General features: G+C 32.9%; 1 protein-coding gene across 2 annotated transcripts in view; it reads right to left on the bottom strand.

The window, feature by feature from the left end:
- The window catches only part of KCNK2 (potassium two pore domain channel subfamily K member 2), a 219,747-nt gene that overhangs the window by 82,326 nt on the left and 119,810 nt on the right, over positions 1–17,611 (bottom strand). For both annotated transcript variants that reach the window (XM_044673543.1, XM_044673544.1), the window contains exons 4-5: positions 10,923–11,083; positions 7,542–7,728 (exon numbers count right to left, since the gene is read on the bottom strand). In XM_044673543.1, the coding sequence (XP_044529478.1) occupies positions 7,542–7,728; positions 10,923–11,083 (348 nt within the window). The remainder of the gene's footprint in view (positions 1–7,541; positions 7,729–10,922; positions 11,084–17,611) is intronic.

Raw genomic sequence — 17,611 nt, 5'->3', positions numbered from 1 at the left:
AAAAGAATTATGAAGGTTGTCCCAGCATTCCTGATTTGCTCTAATTATTTGTCAGTCTAAATTCTCTAACACACATACACACACACACACACAAATGTCTGAGCTTTCACATTAATGTCCTAGGTCCAAATGGAGACACTGGAAAAATTTAGAAAGCATACGAAAGCCAACTGAAGATTAGGTAGTGACGAAAAATGCATTTTTAGAAAAAAACTATCTTGATCAAAGGCACAAATTAATTTTCCAGACTGGCCTACTGATTATATGACTTAGCTTACAAAAGTGGTGGTCATTCTTTCATTCATGCCTTCATTTCTGGGTTTATTTTAAATGTTTACTAATATCTTTTGTTTTTTATGTCCATATGCATCCTTCCCTTGCCCTCTCTAGTAAACCATAACTGTCACAAAGAATAAGAAAGAAAAATTAATAAAAAGCTAGTGCAGTGGTAGCTAGGTGCTTCAGTGGCTAGAGAGTCAGGCCTGGGTTCAAATTTGACCTCAGATATTTCTTAGCTGTATGACCCTGGGCAAGTTATTTAACTCCAATTCCCTAGTACATGCAGCTCTTCTGCCTTAGAACTCATACTTCCTATTAATTCTAAGACAGAAGGTAAGAGTTTTATATTTTTAAGGTAGTTCAGCAAAACTATAATATCAACCAAGTTGGACAATTCGTTTAATATTCTACATGCATAATTCCCCTACTCTTCAAAGAAGATAAAGGAATTCAGTTTCTTATTTTTTTCTTTGGGAGCAAGTCTGGCAATAGTAATGTTCATTTGGGGTTTTCTTTTTTCTTTTCTTCTCCTTTTTTATTATTTTAGTCATTATGTATAGCTTCCCTTGTTCTGTTTAATTCACTTTACATCATATCATAGAAGTCATCCTTTGCTTCTCTGTGTTCTTCATATTCATAATTTCTTAACACATTAGACCAGTAATGGGCAAACTTTTTAAAGAGGGGGCCAAAGGAAAGAAAATGCTCATCTGTCAGTCTATTTCTAAGACACCTCTTTTGAAGTTTCATTGTATTGTATTCTACTTATTGTATTCGTCAGATTAGGAATAATGTCATGGCCAGATAAAACATTCCAGTGGGCTGCATCTGGCCCACAAGCCGGAGTTTGTCCATCACTGCATTAGACTATATTAATGGGCCAAAACTGGTTAATCATTTTCTGGTCAATAGCCTTTTTCCCTAAGCAAAAAAAATGTTGCTACTCATATTTTGGTTTATGTGCGCACTTTGATCCTCTTCACATGCTTGCCCAGGGTCACCCAGTGAGGAAGTGTCTAAGATTAGACTCGAATCCAGGTCCTCCTTACTCTAGATCTAGTACTCTGTCCATTATGCTACCTAGGCACCTCTGAGAGACATTCATGATGGTCTTAATTTGATTAATGTGACAAATACATAATTATGCTTCTGGAAAGGTGCATCATGGTAATTCCTATCTTTGATTTCTTCCTGTTGTTGTTGGCTGAAATAGCCTCTATTATTCCTTCTATCTATCTTATTCCTCTTTCTTATATTAAGTGTTGCCTAATTAGCTCAATTCTTTGCATAAGTAGATATGTAATTTTTAATTCTTTGCATTTGGTTAATGAATTAAATAACCATATAGGAAGCACCTACTGTATGCAATACACTATGCTAGACACTTGGGAAAATATACGGTTTGGACGATACGTTGTTCTACTCATAGAGTTCACTATCTACAAGAAGAAAACAAGTCACAAATATTAGCATTGCAAAACAAAATGCTGGCTGAGGTCTGAAAGGAATTTTTCTTTATGAGGGACTCAGAGAATGTTTCATGGGGTCAAATAAGTAGTTCCAAGTAATTGGAAGACAGCTGTGAACTAGGAGTTACAGTGATCCAGCTATAAAATGTTTGTCATTATACCTGCCCGGAACCTCTCTCCATGTTTCACATATACTCAATAACTCAATAATTCAATTTAAAAAACACTTAGTAAGTACCTACTATGTACAAGTTGAGAGGTACCATGGAGTAGTAGGGGAGAGCTGGCAGACTTTGATTCAATTCCCTCTCCTTGTAGTTATTGGCTGAATGACCCTGGACAAGTCTAACTACCCCAAATAACTGTCTAAAACTTTGACTATACAGATGCTGAAGATCTGCATCAGATATAAAATGGAATATCAACTTCTATTATAAAATAGTAGTATTTTATCATAGTAAAACAATTAGTTGACGATCTTACCCTCGGTTAGAAATTGTCCCCCTCTCTGATCAATGAAAAAATTCATCTCTAATTGACCACCCTTTCTAGACATCATTGTACCAGGGGGAAGACTATCTTCTGTGCTGTTGTTTCCTTCCATCCTTCCACCCTCACCATATTCTCTGCATCAACACATTCTACTCTACATACAGATAGATAAGTGAATTTGCCCTAATCTGGGCTAGGGTTTTGATTGTATAAGTTCAAGTAACCTATCCTATCTGACCTGGGAATTTCGTTTGGTCACAAGCATCTCTTAATCTGACATACTTATATGTACAAGTAATATCAGTATCACATGATCAATTTCTAATGAAAGTGTAACAATAGGGAAAGTAAGTTTTACATTTATGATATATTACGCTAGCCAGAAATGCAAGTCTGCTATAAACAGGCATTGAGGAAAAGAACATATTCTTCAAGGCAAATAACAGAACCTTCAAACTCTTTCAAAATAATATTTCTGTGTTCTTGGGAGAGATGTCAAAAGCAACAGAAGTAGTCTCTTATGATGGATGATCTAAGCTTAGAAAACTCATGGGAAAACAGGTTTGAAAATTCTGAGCACTAACTTGGGAATTTCATGTGGAAAGAGGCTGCAACATAGGTTCACCAGATAATTCCATTATTTCGAATGTTTCCATTTCAGTGAAACCAAAAGGACATTTTTCTCAAGAACTTTCTCTTTCAAAACCAATGCTTAGGAAATCTTCATCCAAGAACTCATGACTCATGTAACACATAAGTTCACCAAGACTCTGTTTTAGAAGAGTTAGTTCATGATCACGATGACTTTTTATGTCTTCTTTCTTATAAACAGGATGTCACATTTTGAAAAGGGTAAATTAACTTAATCACTTTAGGTCTGTGTTTGGATAAAACATTCAACCCACAATGTTTTGTGTGTGGATTTTAATCTTAGAAAAGTATATTTTCCCATTCTTAATTGTCACTTCCAAGCTGAAATCCATGCAAGGGAAATCTATGCAACTGGAAACTGTTAAATATCTCACATATTCTATTCATTTTCTGGGACCTAAAATTTAATCTTCTGATACCTCAGAATTCTTTGAGGTGACCATGTATTCCCAAAGGCTATTTGAGTGGAATACAAGCCCTTGAAAGTTTTAATATGGAAAAAAATGGTCTCTTATAGCCTAATGACCAGCAAGTAGGCTGGTCATTAGGCTATAAAATTTGGGGTAATGCTTATCCAAACAGAAAAGAAATATAATATTGTCTTTAATCTTGTGTAAATTCCTAATAGCAATGAAAGTAGATTGATGGCATAGGGGAAAGGAAGGTCAGACAGTAATAGAATGATAGCATTTTAGAGCACCTAAATGAATTCATTAATTTAATTCTTAGTATTATAAAAACGAGATGCTTGTCCAGTTATCAAAAAGTTGCCATACTAATAGTTTCTAAATTCTCTCAATTGTTATGTTCCTGCCAGAACTAAACAAAAAAGTTATAAGGATATTTTGGCTAAATGAAAAGAATAATCATATATTCTTCTGATAGAAGTAAATAAAAGGATTGGCAGAGTGGGTTTTACTGGGCATCCAAAGGCAACAAGAAACATCATTTTTTGGAAGAGTTAGTCATCTAGCACTGACTGCAGTGCTCTAATGAGAATCATTAAAAATATCACCACAAAGGAGTCATGGCTTGTGTTCCAGGAGCTGTTGCAGATGATAAAGAGGAAGAACTCAATATTATCCATAGAGTGGGGAAAACACAGTTTGAAGTCAGAGGATCCAGATTCAAATCTAGCACATAATATGTGATTTGGGGCATGACATTAACCTTTCCCAAGTATTGATTCATCTAGAAAATAGAAGGGTAGGATTAGATGACCTCACTTCTCTTTCTTAATCTGTTTTCTTAATAAACTTCTAGATTAAATTCACACATTTTTTATTATGGTGAGTTAGTAACTAAAGGTGGTTTTTCACCTTCACAACTTTATATCAACATAATTCATACTCTCTTGCTTAAGTTAAAATATCAGACATAATTTCTGCAACATACAATTGGTTTGTTCGCATTTCTGAATTAAAGTATTTGGGAGTTATGTTTTAGTTTAACTTATTTATGGTTTCATCTTCATATAGCAAGTCCCACATAACTGTCAGTTTATACGATTCAAACATCTTATCTACTTCAAGGTGCTTGTATTTTAAAAATAACTCACTAAAGAGAGGGGTTAATGTTTTATCATCTGGCTCTTATACTGTACTTTTTAAACTGTTCATATTCAAATAATATATTCGTGTCTTTACAGGTATTACAAGTTAGACTACAATAATGTTTTCCAATATTGCTTTTTATTTCCCTTTCATGAAATGACATCAATTCTGACTTTTAAAAATCTTGTCTTTTTACCCTTATAAGACACATTTATAATTCCATATTTCTTTAATTATATTAAAAATTGACATGTTCCAAAGGATGAATGACACTCAATTCTTCATTTTGATGGATTGTTTTTTGAAATTCTGTTGATAGTTTCTACTATGATATTATCCATTAAAAAGTTATCACTATTTTATAAATATAAATATATTTTCATATAAATATAATTTGCATAATGAATGACCCATTTATATATTCAAATCAAAGAAAGGAGATAAAAATGGAGAAAGGAGAAGCTATTAAGTGCCAACTACTTCTCATTTAACATTTCAATTAACATTTTTGGATTGGTTAATTAAATAATCAAGAGATTCTTTCTTTCCCACGTATTGGTCTATAATTTGTATAAGCTAACAGCATACAAGTAGGGGTAACTAGGTTGTGTTGTATTCCAGAGAAGTAGGCTCATTCCATAGACATTGCTAATATAGAATCACATACTCAGAATTGAAAAGATCATAGATGCTACCTAATCCAATCCCTAAATGAAGGCTATATTTTCATTACAACATCCCTAAAAAGTGTTCATCTAATTTCTCTTTGAAACAACTCCATTGTTAGAGAAAACTCACAAACTCATGCTGTCAGCCATTCCATTGTTTTTACAGTCCTCTTAGAAAGCTCTTCCTTATATTTAGAACAAAATTATCCTTCCTGTTAACTTTTAACCATTTATCTTAATTCATCCCTTTGCGTTAAATAAGAATAAGATAATTCCATTTCCATATATCAATTCTTCAAATATCTGAAAGCAATTTCCTATCATGTCTCTTTCATTCTTTTAAATTATTCTATTAAATGATCTTTGTTCTTTTAAATTATTCTATTAAATGATCTTTGTGGATTTATTAACTATACAGTTATTAATTAAATCTGTTGAACCCAATCATTACTAAATGCCATTTTTAAAACATTATATGTGCATATGTAAAACATATGTGTATATACATAATTGATATATTTATGTCATATTTTCCATAATATTTTAAGTAACATGCTATTTAAATAACTTATTGAAATAAAAATACTTTTAAATTAAATATTTAAATAGTTTGTATACTTATATTTATATATTAATTTATGTATATACTATTTATGAAATAAATGCTTAATCCATTTATACCTTTCTCTTAAATCTGTAATTGTTATTAATCTGATTAATATAACACTGCTTTTATCTCCCAGCCAGAGTTAGGGCATCCTTTTCTGATTCAAAATTTTTATCTTGATATGAGATCTATCCAGGAGCTTGTGAACAGGCTACAAAATTTCAGGTAGGATGGAGTTTTAAAAAACCCTAGTAGCTTTTGCCAGTGGCTAGTTGTAAATTCTTAGGTCCTGTTCTCTAATTGCCACAGGCTACTTAGTCAACAGTGCTTAGAATTTTCACTACCCCACTTCCCAGACTCTTCTTATCTCAAATAACATGAGAAAGAGTAGCCAAGTGGAAAGAGAAAACTAGCATCTGTTCTCTGGTTTTCAGCACTCATTGCTATCCCTAGTTTTCCTGCTTTCTATTCAGTAAGAACAAAGAATACAACAATTACAGTCATAGAGTGCATCTGTGTGCTAGGAGTCTAAACCCCTTGACAATCGTAATTCAGAAGATTTCTCAACCATTTACTCTATATTTCTTTCTGAAAAGATTTCATTCTTGCTCATTCCAATCATGAATATAATAATATACACAAATAATGTGAAAACTCTATACTCCTTAGTAATCATAACTTCTCCACATGCCCCTGATAAAATACAGGTCATAGAATTACAAAACTCTTAGATATTTTTAAAAGTCATTTTTATAGACTTTTTTTTTGGGGGGGGAGATGTTTTTAAACCAAGTATTAAACTTCCCAGCTATGTGACCCTGGGCAAGTCAGTTAACTCACATTGTTTATTTCCTACCAGTCTCTGTCTTGGAATCAATACAGTATTTATATTAAGATGGAAGATAAGAGTTTTGGTTTTTTGCCTTGGTAGAGGGAATTTCTAACAAAGTGCTCCATATATTAATTTGAAAAAATAATTGGCCAAATTACAGAAAAAAAGAAGAGAAAAATGAAAATGGGTTTTCCTGTTTATCACAGAGAGGCAGTGTTATGGAGGGGAAAGAATTTTGGCCCCATGGGCTTAGGGTAAGAAGTCTTGATTAGAATCCAGTTTTGGCCTCTGCTCACATATATCATTTCTGAGACTGAAGGTTCCTTAACTTTACAACAAGAGATTTGGACTAAATAAACTCTATGGTCCCCTCTACCTGTGATATTCTGAGAAACAATGAATCCATAGTTCAGGGAACTGACAGTAAAACTTCTGCTAAAGGTAGAGGGCTTAAAATTAGGAGAAGATGTATACAATATTATAGGAAATCAAACAAGAAATAAAATAAAAAATCATAAAACTGGTGAAACCAAGAACCCAATAAGACATAAGACACTTTCAGCAAGGCAAATAGAAAAAGAAGAAAGCATAAGAAAGGTAAAAGATGAAAGTCAAAATTAGAGATTTTTAAAAATGCTATCATATGACAGCTTTTTCTTGAATTAGAATTGCTTAGAAGAGTAACACTGAAAACTAGCACTGGCACAGTTTCTGAAACTAAGGTGTGACTGCAGAATAAGAAGTTTAAAATTCCTTTGCAAAGTGGGGATTGAGTCACTATGTTTCTGCCCAGCTCTAATGTCGCATGGCAGCATATTATACTCTTAAATTATCCCAAGATATTCAGTCCAAGACAATAATAAGAGAGTGTTTTCTTTCTTCTGATTCAAAGCCAATTGAAATTACCTTGAAAAGAATTAATATCAATTCTAGATGTGACTGAGAAATAGCTATGAGTATTGAAAACAAAAATAGAAAAAAAAAACTTACCTGCAACATAATCACCAAAACCGATGGTTGTTAATGTGATGACCACAAAATAAATGGCATCCAGGGCACTCCAACCTTCTATGTGCTTGAATATCACAGCCGGCAGAGCAACAAAGAGCACACATCCAAACAATATGAAGATAATTGTTGAGATGATTCGAATTTTAGTCTGACTCACATTCCACTTCTGGGCATGAAAGAAAAGGAAGACATTCATTATTAAAATGCCTGAAAAAACTGGACATACACATCTATTTAAAAATAATTACTTACAATAATGTTAGTAACCATGACCTTTAGTCATATTAACTATCAATTATCTATAGCTAGAGAAGATATGTATGTTGTAGATGTTTAAATTAATTTAATTTAATTGCTCAAAGTTAATATATTTAAGGAGAAGGTAGGTGACTCAGTGGCTAGAGATCCAGGCCTGGAAATGTGAGGTTCTAAATTCAAATCTGGCCTCAGATATTTCCTAGCTATGTGACCCTGGGCAAGTCACTTAACCCCCATCACCTAGGCCAGTGATGGTGAACCTTTTAGGGACAAAGTGCCCAAAATGCAACACTCATGCTGCATGTGAGCCCCCACCTTACCCCAGACAGGGGAGAGAAGAAAAGCTCCCATTGGGCTGCTGGGCAGAAGGTCAGTGAAATGTCCTCAGGTTCAAGGAGAGGTGGAGGGCAGCCCCCTCTGGCATATGTGTCATAGGTTCACCAATATGGGTCTAGGCATTACTGTTTCTCTGCTTTGGCACTTATAATTAGTATTGATTCTAAGAGAGAAAGTAAGTTTTTCTTTAAAAAGTTTATTTGTTTATATTATTTTTAAACTAAAATTATATATATATATATGTATATAAATGTGGAATAATATTCCACAGAGGAAATTAGAGGGTAGGTATCTTTCTAGAAATATATTTAATTGAGAGAGAGTGAGCCTGGGACTCAATACTTGCTATGTGTAACAAGATAATAAGGATTTCCTTTGTATACTTTCATTGATTGTCTTCCACATCTTGGATCTTTCCCTCTTGATCTTTCCCTCATGGTTTTCCTGGCTGCCTTTGAGTCTTAGTTAAAATATCTTCTTTAAGAAGGCTTTCCTAGTCTCCTTTAATGCTAGTACTTTCTCTCTGAAATTACCTCTGGTTCATATATTGTACTTTGCATGTTGTCTCTACCATTTAGATCACAAGGGCAAGGTCCATTTAAAAAATTTGTATCCCAGCATTAAGCATAGCATCTGATACATTATAAGTGCTTAATTAATATTTTTAACTTGACAATCTAAATAAAGGTCATGGCCTTAATATAGGTTCCTGTGATTGTTTAGCTTACTTGAATAGAGGAAAAGAAAGAAAGAAAGAAAGAAAGAAACAAACAAACAAACAAACAAACAAACAAAATGGGAAGAAAAAAGGGAGGGAGAAAGGGAGGTAGGGAAGAGGGAGCAAAGGAACAAAGGAACGAAGTAATGAAGGAAAAAAGAAATGAAGGAATGAAGGAACAAAGAAGGAAGGAATGAAGAAAAAGCTATAATTAAGTGCTTATTAATTGTAAGGTAAGGATATTGGTTCCAACCTAGACCTTTGTCCTTTCTTCAGTTTCATGGCCTTAACAAAGGAAACTATTTTTAAAATTAATTCCCTTTTTTACAGAGGAGATAATTAACAGTTTATGATGAATCTATATAAAAATATAATCATCAACAAGAGAGTAGAAACCCAAAGTTAATGCCTACATCAGGAGGTTAGTAAAATCATGTCCAAGAGTTGACTACATCTTATCAAGAATAACTATTTGTATGCAAATGTATAAATTATAATGAAAATTAAGACACAATGAGAATAAGGGTGTGCAACTTAGGACACTATCACCACTGAGTAGGATATGAACCTCACCAGACTCCTCTTTAATTTTGTCTTTTCTTTCCCATTTATTTTTTCTCTCTTTTCCTTTTCTCTTCCTTTTGTACTTTTTAACTCTATTTTTATCCTTCTTTCTTCTTTTGATTTTTAAGTTTTCTCAACCTACAGGCAATGCATTTATTGGCTAAGAGCATGATGTCCTCAGACAACAGTAAGAGTTATCAAATTGCATAACACTGATATACACATAAAATTATTGCAAAATGAATAATCATAAAAGGGTAATTCTAAATTATTCACCTAGATGCTTTTAATAGCTTATTTTGAATAACAAGCTGGTTTTCTCCAGCCAACCAGTACAACTCTGGAATATCTCCTTATTCTATAATCACTTGCTAAATGCATAGGATAAAAGCTAATTTAAATATTAGCCAATATAAAGTTCATAAAAACTTTTTTAAAGGATGTAACTTTTGTGGTCATTCATAAATGATTATTCAACTGAATTAAAAATATCTTCAAAGCTGGATTATCCAAAAAAATTTTTGAACTGGACCTACAGTTTTGTTCATAGAGGTAACTTACAGTGAGGTATCTCCATCTACCAATGCAATTACCACTTTCTCTAAAATTTATAGTCTTAGAGAGTTGTCTAGGGCACTGAAAGCTTGTGATTTGCCAAGAGTTACATAGTCATTAGGTGTCAGTAGCACCTGACATTCAGGTCTTCTTGATGTCTTGAAGTCAGCTTCCTATGCACTGTGACATACTGCCTCATGCATAATAGTTTTGTTTTGTTTTGTTTTGTTGCTGTTCAGTCATTTCATCATGTCTGATTCTTTATGACTCTATTTGAAGTTTTTTGGGGGGAGGGCAAAGATACTGGAGTACTTTACTATTTCTTTCTCTAGCTCATTTTAAAAGTGAAGAACTGAGGCACAAACAATTAAGTGACTTGCCAAGGGTCACATAGTAAGTGTCTAAGGCCAGATTTCAACTCAGAAAGATGTTTTCCAGACTTCAGATCTGACACTTTATCCATTTTACCATCGAGCTGTGTTCTTCTTATTATTCTTATTCTTATTCTTATTCTTATTATTATTATTATCATTATCATTATTATTATTATTAATTATACTGTGCTCTAATATTCCACTCTGGAGAAATTAAAGTGTTTATTATTAAATTCTTAAAACCCACTAAATTTAGGATTTTTTAAATCTGGAATTTAACTAGTTGAATGATTACTCAGTTCTCCATAATGAATTGTTGTGTACCTCAAAAAATGTATATAAAGTATCATCAATTTTAAAGTGCTTTAAAATTTCAGTTAGCTAAATTCTAGGTCATAAAATGTAGTAAGATATAGAACCTTTTCTAATTTTAAAAATAATCAGCTTACCATGAAATAGTAAAAAAATATTTCTCCATTTGTTTAATTTGTTTTCCTCATTAAACATTTGAGCATTTTGTAACAAATAGTTGTGATAAAATATTTAGATACTTACAATAAATGTATCTTCTACTTTGGCAATTCCTTTTCCGAATATAGTCCCTAGTTGATCACCAACTCCAGCCAATAGAAAACCAAAAAGGGGAATTCCCAGTAAGGCATAGATGATACAGAATATCTTTCCACCTTCTGTACGTGGTGAGATGTTGCCAAAGCCTAAACCACAAAAAAACTTCAGCTATTTACAAATTAGTGATATATGAAAATATATGTCAAAGACAGCAAGCAAGTGGCAGAAATTATAGAACATTTCACAATAAACCCACCAGGCACTGTTATTGTGACTGTATTTTTGGGGGTAGGGGAACAATTTTAAGCCCTTATAAAATGTCCTTCATTTAATATTTTGGGGAATAATTGAAGATAAAGGGTTACTGGAAGCATAATTAGCATTCCATTGTTTAATTTGTCAACAATATGATAGACACAATTTATAATATAGACATTGAAACATTAAGAAAAAAGTTTAATTAAATAGAACATATTTTTATGTAACAAGAGTTCTACCAGATTTGTAAACATTTGTGGACATTCAAAATGAAAAGAGCATCTCCTATTTTAAATATTAACAATTGTTAAAATGTTGTAAAATTTTGATTTAAGTTGTTAAATTTAAATTTGTATTCAGGTAATAATAATTTTTTTTATGGATTTCTTTTTGTACTTTCTGATTTGATCCTCAAACAACCCTGGTTTTATTATTATCTCCATTTTACAGATGGTCACACAGGAAGCATTCAGGCAGAAACTGAACTCAGGTCTTCCTGACTCCAAGACCAATGCTCTCTCCACTGTACTATCTGGCTTCCTCAGAACTAAAAACTTAGAAAACATGATTAAAACTTTATAATGATAAAATTATTCATTTGATCAGGCATCTAAAATTTTCTAGAATTGGCGATTATAGATTATACTTATGGTCATAATTCAACACTACCATCCTCCATGAATTGACTGAATTTCCTAAATCAAATCTACCTTTATTTATTACAGTTACCTACTGAATTTACAAATATTCTAAGCATTTAGGTAATTTTTAGAATATGAAAGAATAATGTTTTGAGAGATTTTTTCTCTCCTCTCAAATTAGGAAAGCAGCAATATATTACAGTTAAGATTGAAAAGAAAGTGAGAAAAATACTATTTTAAAATTTTGTCTTATCCAGGAAAGCAATAAATTAATAATCATATAATTTAAAAATGGCATAATGGTCAACTAATAAGAGATAATAGACATTCTGTGCTCTGTACTGATCAGATAACATCTGGAATAATATGTCCATTTCTTTGCATCACAATTTAAGACACAACTATGTTCCCATGTTACATAAAAATAGTTGAGAGAGAGGAAGATGTTTAACCTGGAGATAAGAAGATATAGGGGAGACAATTATTTTCGATATTTGAAAATGTCTCACATAAAAGAGAGAAAGGATTTATTCTCTGTTGCTCTCTACTTGTGCTTAGGACTGATCCTGTAGTTTCTACTTTGTCTAAGAAAAATCTTGATGTTAGAAGTATTGAGTTGAAGAGTTTGTTTATACTAGAAATGCTAGCTATAGCACTGAGAAGAAAAAGAAATTGAAGAGATTAGAATAGCCAAAAAGAAAATGAATTATCTCCCTTTGCAGATGATATGATGGTATATTTAGAGAATCCTATAGAATCAATATAAAATGTGTTGAAATGATTAACAACTTTAGCAAAGTTACAGAAACTAAAATAAGCCTACATAATTCATTAGCATCCCTATAAATTACCAAAAAAGTCCAACAGACATAAATAGAAAGAAAAATTCCATTTAAAAAGACTGGAGACAATACAGAACAGTTGGAAATCTACCTGCTAAGACAAATCCAGAAATTATATGAACAGAATTATAAAGCTTTTCACACAAATAAAGATAGATCTAAGCAATAGGAAAAATATTAATTGCTCATCTGTAGTTGGAGCAATATAAATGAAATAGGATAATAAAATGATAATCTACCTAAATTAATTTACTTTTTCAATGTCATACCAATCAAACTACCAAAATATTATTTTGTAGTACTAGGAAAAGATAATAACAAAATTCATCTGAAAGAATAAAAAAGGTCAAGGGGGCAGCTAAGTGGCTTGGTAGAATTAAGATCCAGGACCAGAAAAAAAGGGATCTTAAGTTCAAATCTAGCCTGAGACACTTTCTAGCTGTGTGACTCTAGGCAAGTTACTAAGCCCCTATTGCCTCACATTTACTATTCTTCTATCTTGGAACTAATATACATTATTGATTCTTAGATGAAAGATAAGGTTGTTTTTAAAAAATAAAATAACCTTTTAAGAATGATTAAAAGGCTATGAATATCAAGGAATATAATGGGAAAAATGTCCATTGTTCTTGCTTATAACAAGTTATGTCCATGTCAGAGCAATGCTTCTCTTTTCTCATTAACACTGTTTAGTTGTTAATAATAGCCTCGAAATACAAGAGTAATGATGCTAGCAGCTCTGATAAGACAAAGTCATAAAGTGCATATCTATGTATAAGAAATAACTATTAAATAATGGGGTTTGCTATTAAACACAATTTTCAACTTACATAAGGGTCTTGGAACATATTGGTTGCATTAAATGAGGCACTGTACACAGTAGGTAATGGCCATAGTAATATAGTGTTTGAGAAACCCAAAGACCTAAGCTGTTGGAACAAAAACTCACTATTTGACAGGAACTGCTGAGAAAACTGGAAACTGTGGCAGAAATTAAGTATAGACCAAGATCTCATACATCTCGTCAGGATAAGGTCAAAATGGGTACATGACTTAGACATAAAGGGTAATGCCATAAGCAAATTAGGAAAACATGGGATAGTTTACCTGTCAGATATAAGGATAAGGGAAATAATGACCAAGCAAGAGATAGAGCTTTATCAGATATCAAACAGATAATTTTAGTTATATTAAATTTTAAAAGATTGATACAATCAAAACCAAGCCCACCAAGAATAAAAGGAACACAGAAAACTGGTGAAAATTGTATACAAGTTTTTTTTTTCTGATGAAGCCCTAATTTCTCAAAAATAGAGAGAACTGAATCAAATTCATTTATTTTTTAAAACCCTTACCTTCCACCTTAGAATCAATACTATGTATTTGTTCCAAGGCACAAGAGTGGTAAGGGCTAGGCAATGGGCATTATTTGCCCAGGGTCACATAGCTGGGAAGTGACTGAGGTCAGATTGGAACCCAGGACCTCCCATCTCTAGGCCTTGATCTCAATCCACTGACCTACCCAGCTTCTCCCTGAGTCAAATTTATAAGAACATAAATCATTCCCCAATTCATAAATGGTCAAAGGATATGAACGGTCAATTTTCAAGTAAATAAATCAAAGCTATATATAATCATACATAAATATTCTTAAACACAAATTATTAAATTATAAATTAAATTACAAATTAAATACAAAAGAAAACAACTCTGATGTAGGCACTACCTCACAACTATCAGATTGGCTAAAATGACAGAAAGGGAAAATGATAAATGTTGATATAGATGTGGAAAAATTGAGACACGAATTCACTGTTGTAGTTTTGAATTGATTCAACCATTCAAGAGAGAAATTTGGAACTCTGCCTCAAGAGATGTTTATACCCTTTGACCCAGCAATACTGCTAGTAGGTCTGTATACCCAAGAGTTGTTTTTTTTTTAAGCAGGACCACTATGTACAAAAATCTATGTCGCTGTTATTGTCGTGGCAAAAAACTGGAAATTGAGGGGATGTCCATCAACTGGGGAATGGCTGAATAAACTATGTTATATGATTATAATGGAATACTATTGTGCTGAGCAGGATGATTTCAGACAAATCTGGTAAGACTTACACACTAATATAAATTGAGATGATCAAAAGCAGGAGAATATTGTATACAGTGACAATAATATAATACAAAAGTCAACTATAAATGACTTAGTCATTCTCAATAATACAATGATCCAAGATAATTCCAAAGGACTGATGATTAAAAATGCTATATACTTCCAGAAAAAGAACTGATGGAGTCCAAATGCAGATCAAAACATGCTATTTTTTTACTTTATTTTCTTCATGGGGTTTTTTTGTGTCTTCTTCTATAAAATGCCCAATATGCAAATAAGTTTTGCATGCAACACATATAGAGCCTATATCAACTTGTATATCATTTCAGAAGGTGAAAAGGGGAAAGAAGGAAGGAATAGTGAAAATTTGAACTCAAAATTTCAGAAAATTGATGTAAAAATGGTTTTCACATATAATCATGGAAAAGTGAAATATTAAATATAAAAAAGAAGTGAACACACATGTATCAAAAACTAAGAAGTATACACAGAATAGTTACATTTTTGAACTTGAGATTTCACATTGATGAAAATTACTCTGGGTTTATATAATACACTCATTTCAGTTTCACAAGCATTTAAAATTATTTAGTGTCTACTATATGAAGGACACTGGTAATATAAAGAGAAAATGAAATATATTACCGCAAAGAGCTTAGATTTTTTCAAGGGAGGAAGAAAGTAATATCATAGACCAGTGATGGGCAAACTACGGCCCATGGGCCAGATGCAGCCCTCTGATTTGTTCTATCTGGCTAAGTGAAATTATTCCTAATCTGATGAATATGAGTAGGATACAATGAGTAGAAACAGACTGACAGTTGAGCATTTCCTTTCCTTTGGTCCCCTCTTTAAAAAGTTCTCCCATCACTGTCATAGACAAGTAAATATATAATCAAATGAGGACAAAGACAGAACTTACAGTGAGGGAAATTAAGGAAGGCTTCCCACTGGAGGCAGCTTGAGTTGAATCTTGAAGGATGCTAAGAATTCTGTGAGGGAAAAGTGAAGAGGGAGAACTTTCCAGGATTTGGGGACAGCATATGCAAAAGTGGAGAAGTAAGAAATGGAATGCCAATTATAGGGAAGAACAAGTATGACAGGTTATTTACAACATAGTGTGTAAAGAATATGAATAAGTCTGTAGAGGGAGATAGAATCCAGACAAAGAGGGCGTTAAATGCTAGTCTAACAAATTTGTATTCCTTCCAAAGATACAGTTTTATCTCTTTCTTTAGCCAAACAAAAGACATGGACCAGCATTTATCCAGCTTTCATTTAATTCAATAGACATGTAGTAACTGCGGTTATATACAAGGATTTGTGCTAAATAATGAGCATGAATTAGTCATTTTTTCATAATGCAATTATCAGACAAGTGGCATATTTTGAGTGTAAATAGTAACAATAATCAGTTATAATTCTCAATGTTAAGTACTCATTTTCTTAGAAATACAAGTGTCGGGGGCAGCTGGGTAGCTCAGTGGAGTGGGAGTCAGGCCTAGAGACAGGAGGTCCTAGGTTCAAACCCGGCCTCAGCCACTTCCCAGCTGTGTGACACTGGGCAAGTCACTTGACCCCCACTGCCCACCCTTACCAATCTTCCACCTATGAGACAATACACTGAAGTATAAGGATTAAAAAAAAAAAAAAGAAATACAAGTGTCCTAATACCTTTGATTCTATCCTCTTCCTCCTCCATTCCTAGTACAAATAGCATTTATAGAAAACTTTAAAATTTGCAAAGTCCTTCAACACATTTATTTTGAACCTCACAATAATCCTGTGAGGTCAATTCTGAAAGTATTCATATCTTCTTAGCTATGAAGATATTGAGGCTTCAAGAGGTTCAGTAAATAACTAAGTATAGGATTTGAACTCAGGGCTTTCTGAGTCTTAAATCTAATACTCTACCCATTACACCACACTTTACTTCTTTAAGGCTCACTATAATTCTCTAATTTGTCCACTTTTCTATTAATTATACAAGGATCTACTTTCCCTATTTCAGCTATGCTATAATACTACTAAGATCCATTTCCCTCTAGAGAAGGAAGAGGACCAGGGAACATCTGAAGGCAAATGACAGATGAAACTAGAGGAAATCTCAGGAAGACAGAGTGTCTTGCTCTCCAAGGAATAATGATGGTGTTCCACATATTACTTCAGGTAAAGAGTATTTCATTATTGGTCAGAGGAAAAAAGAGTGGAATAGTAATGATTGATAACTTCCTGCTGAGTGGAACCAAGGTTGCTGTCAACCTGACAAAAATAAGAAAGACAAATGCTGCCATCCCAAGGCATGTATCTAGGACATGACAGGTTGTCTATAAATTTGTCAAATCAAATGATCACTACCTACTCCTTATGGTTTACATGAGGACAAATGATACTGCCACAAGTAATGCAGAAAATATCACTAAAAATTATGAGATTGAAATTTAAAGCCAAACACCCCCCCAAAAGAACCCTGCATCTTCACTAAATAGAAGGCCTATTGTTATTGTTGAAAGACATTCATTGAAAATGGACAAGGAAGGAGAAAAACTTCCTTTCTTCTTCCCCATCTCTCTTTTTCTTTTCTTCTTTCACTTCCCTTTTCTCCTCTTGTTTTTCTGTATCTTTGTCTTTTCCCTTCCTCCCCTTTTCTCTCCACAAGATATATCTCAAACATATAAAGCAATAAATAAAACATGGAAATAAGACCAAGAGAAAAGACCAGTAATTTACAAGACACAATACTCAAGAAAAGGACCTATATAAAATGTACAAATTATAGATAACAAGCATTTAACCAAAGATTCTTTCACAAAGTTCCACTGT

This window comes from Gracilinanus agilis, chromosome 4 (assembly GCF_016433145.1).
Source record: "Gracilinanus agilis isolate LMUSP501 chromosome 4, AgileGrace, whole genome shotgun sequence".
Lineage (NCBI taxonomy): Eukaryota > Metazoa > Chordata > Mammalia > Didelphimorphia > Didelphidae > Gracilinanus > Gracilinanus agilis.
This window is presented reverse-complemented; position numbering and strand designations above follow the sequence as displayed.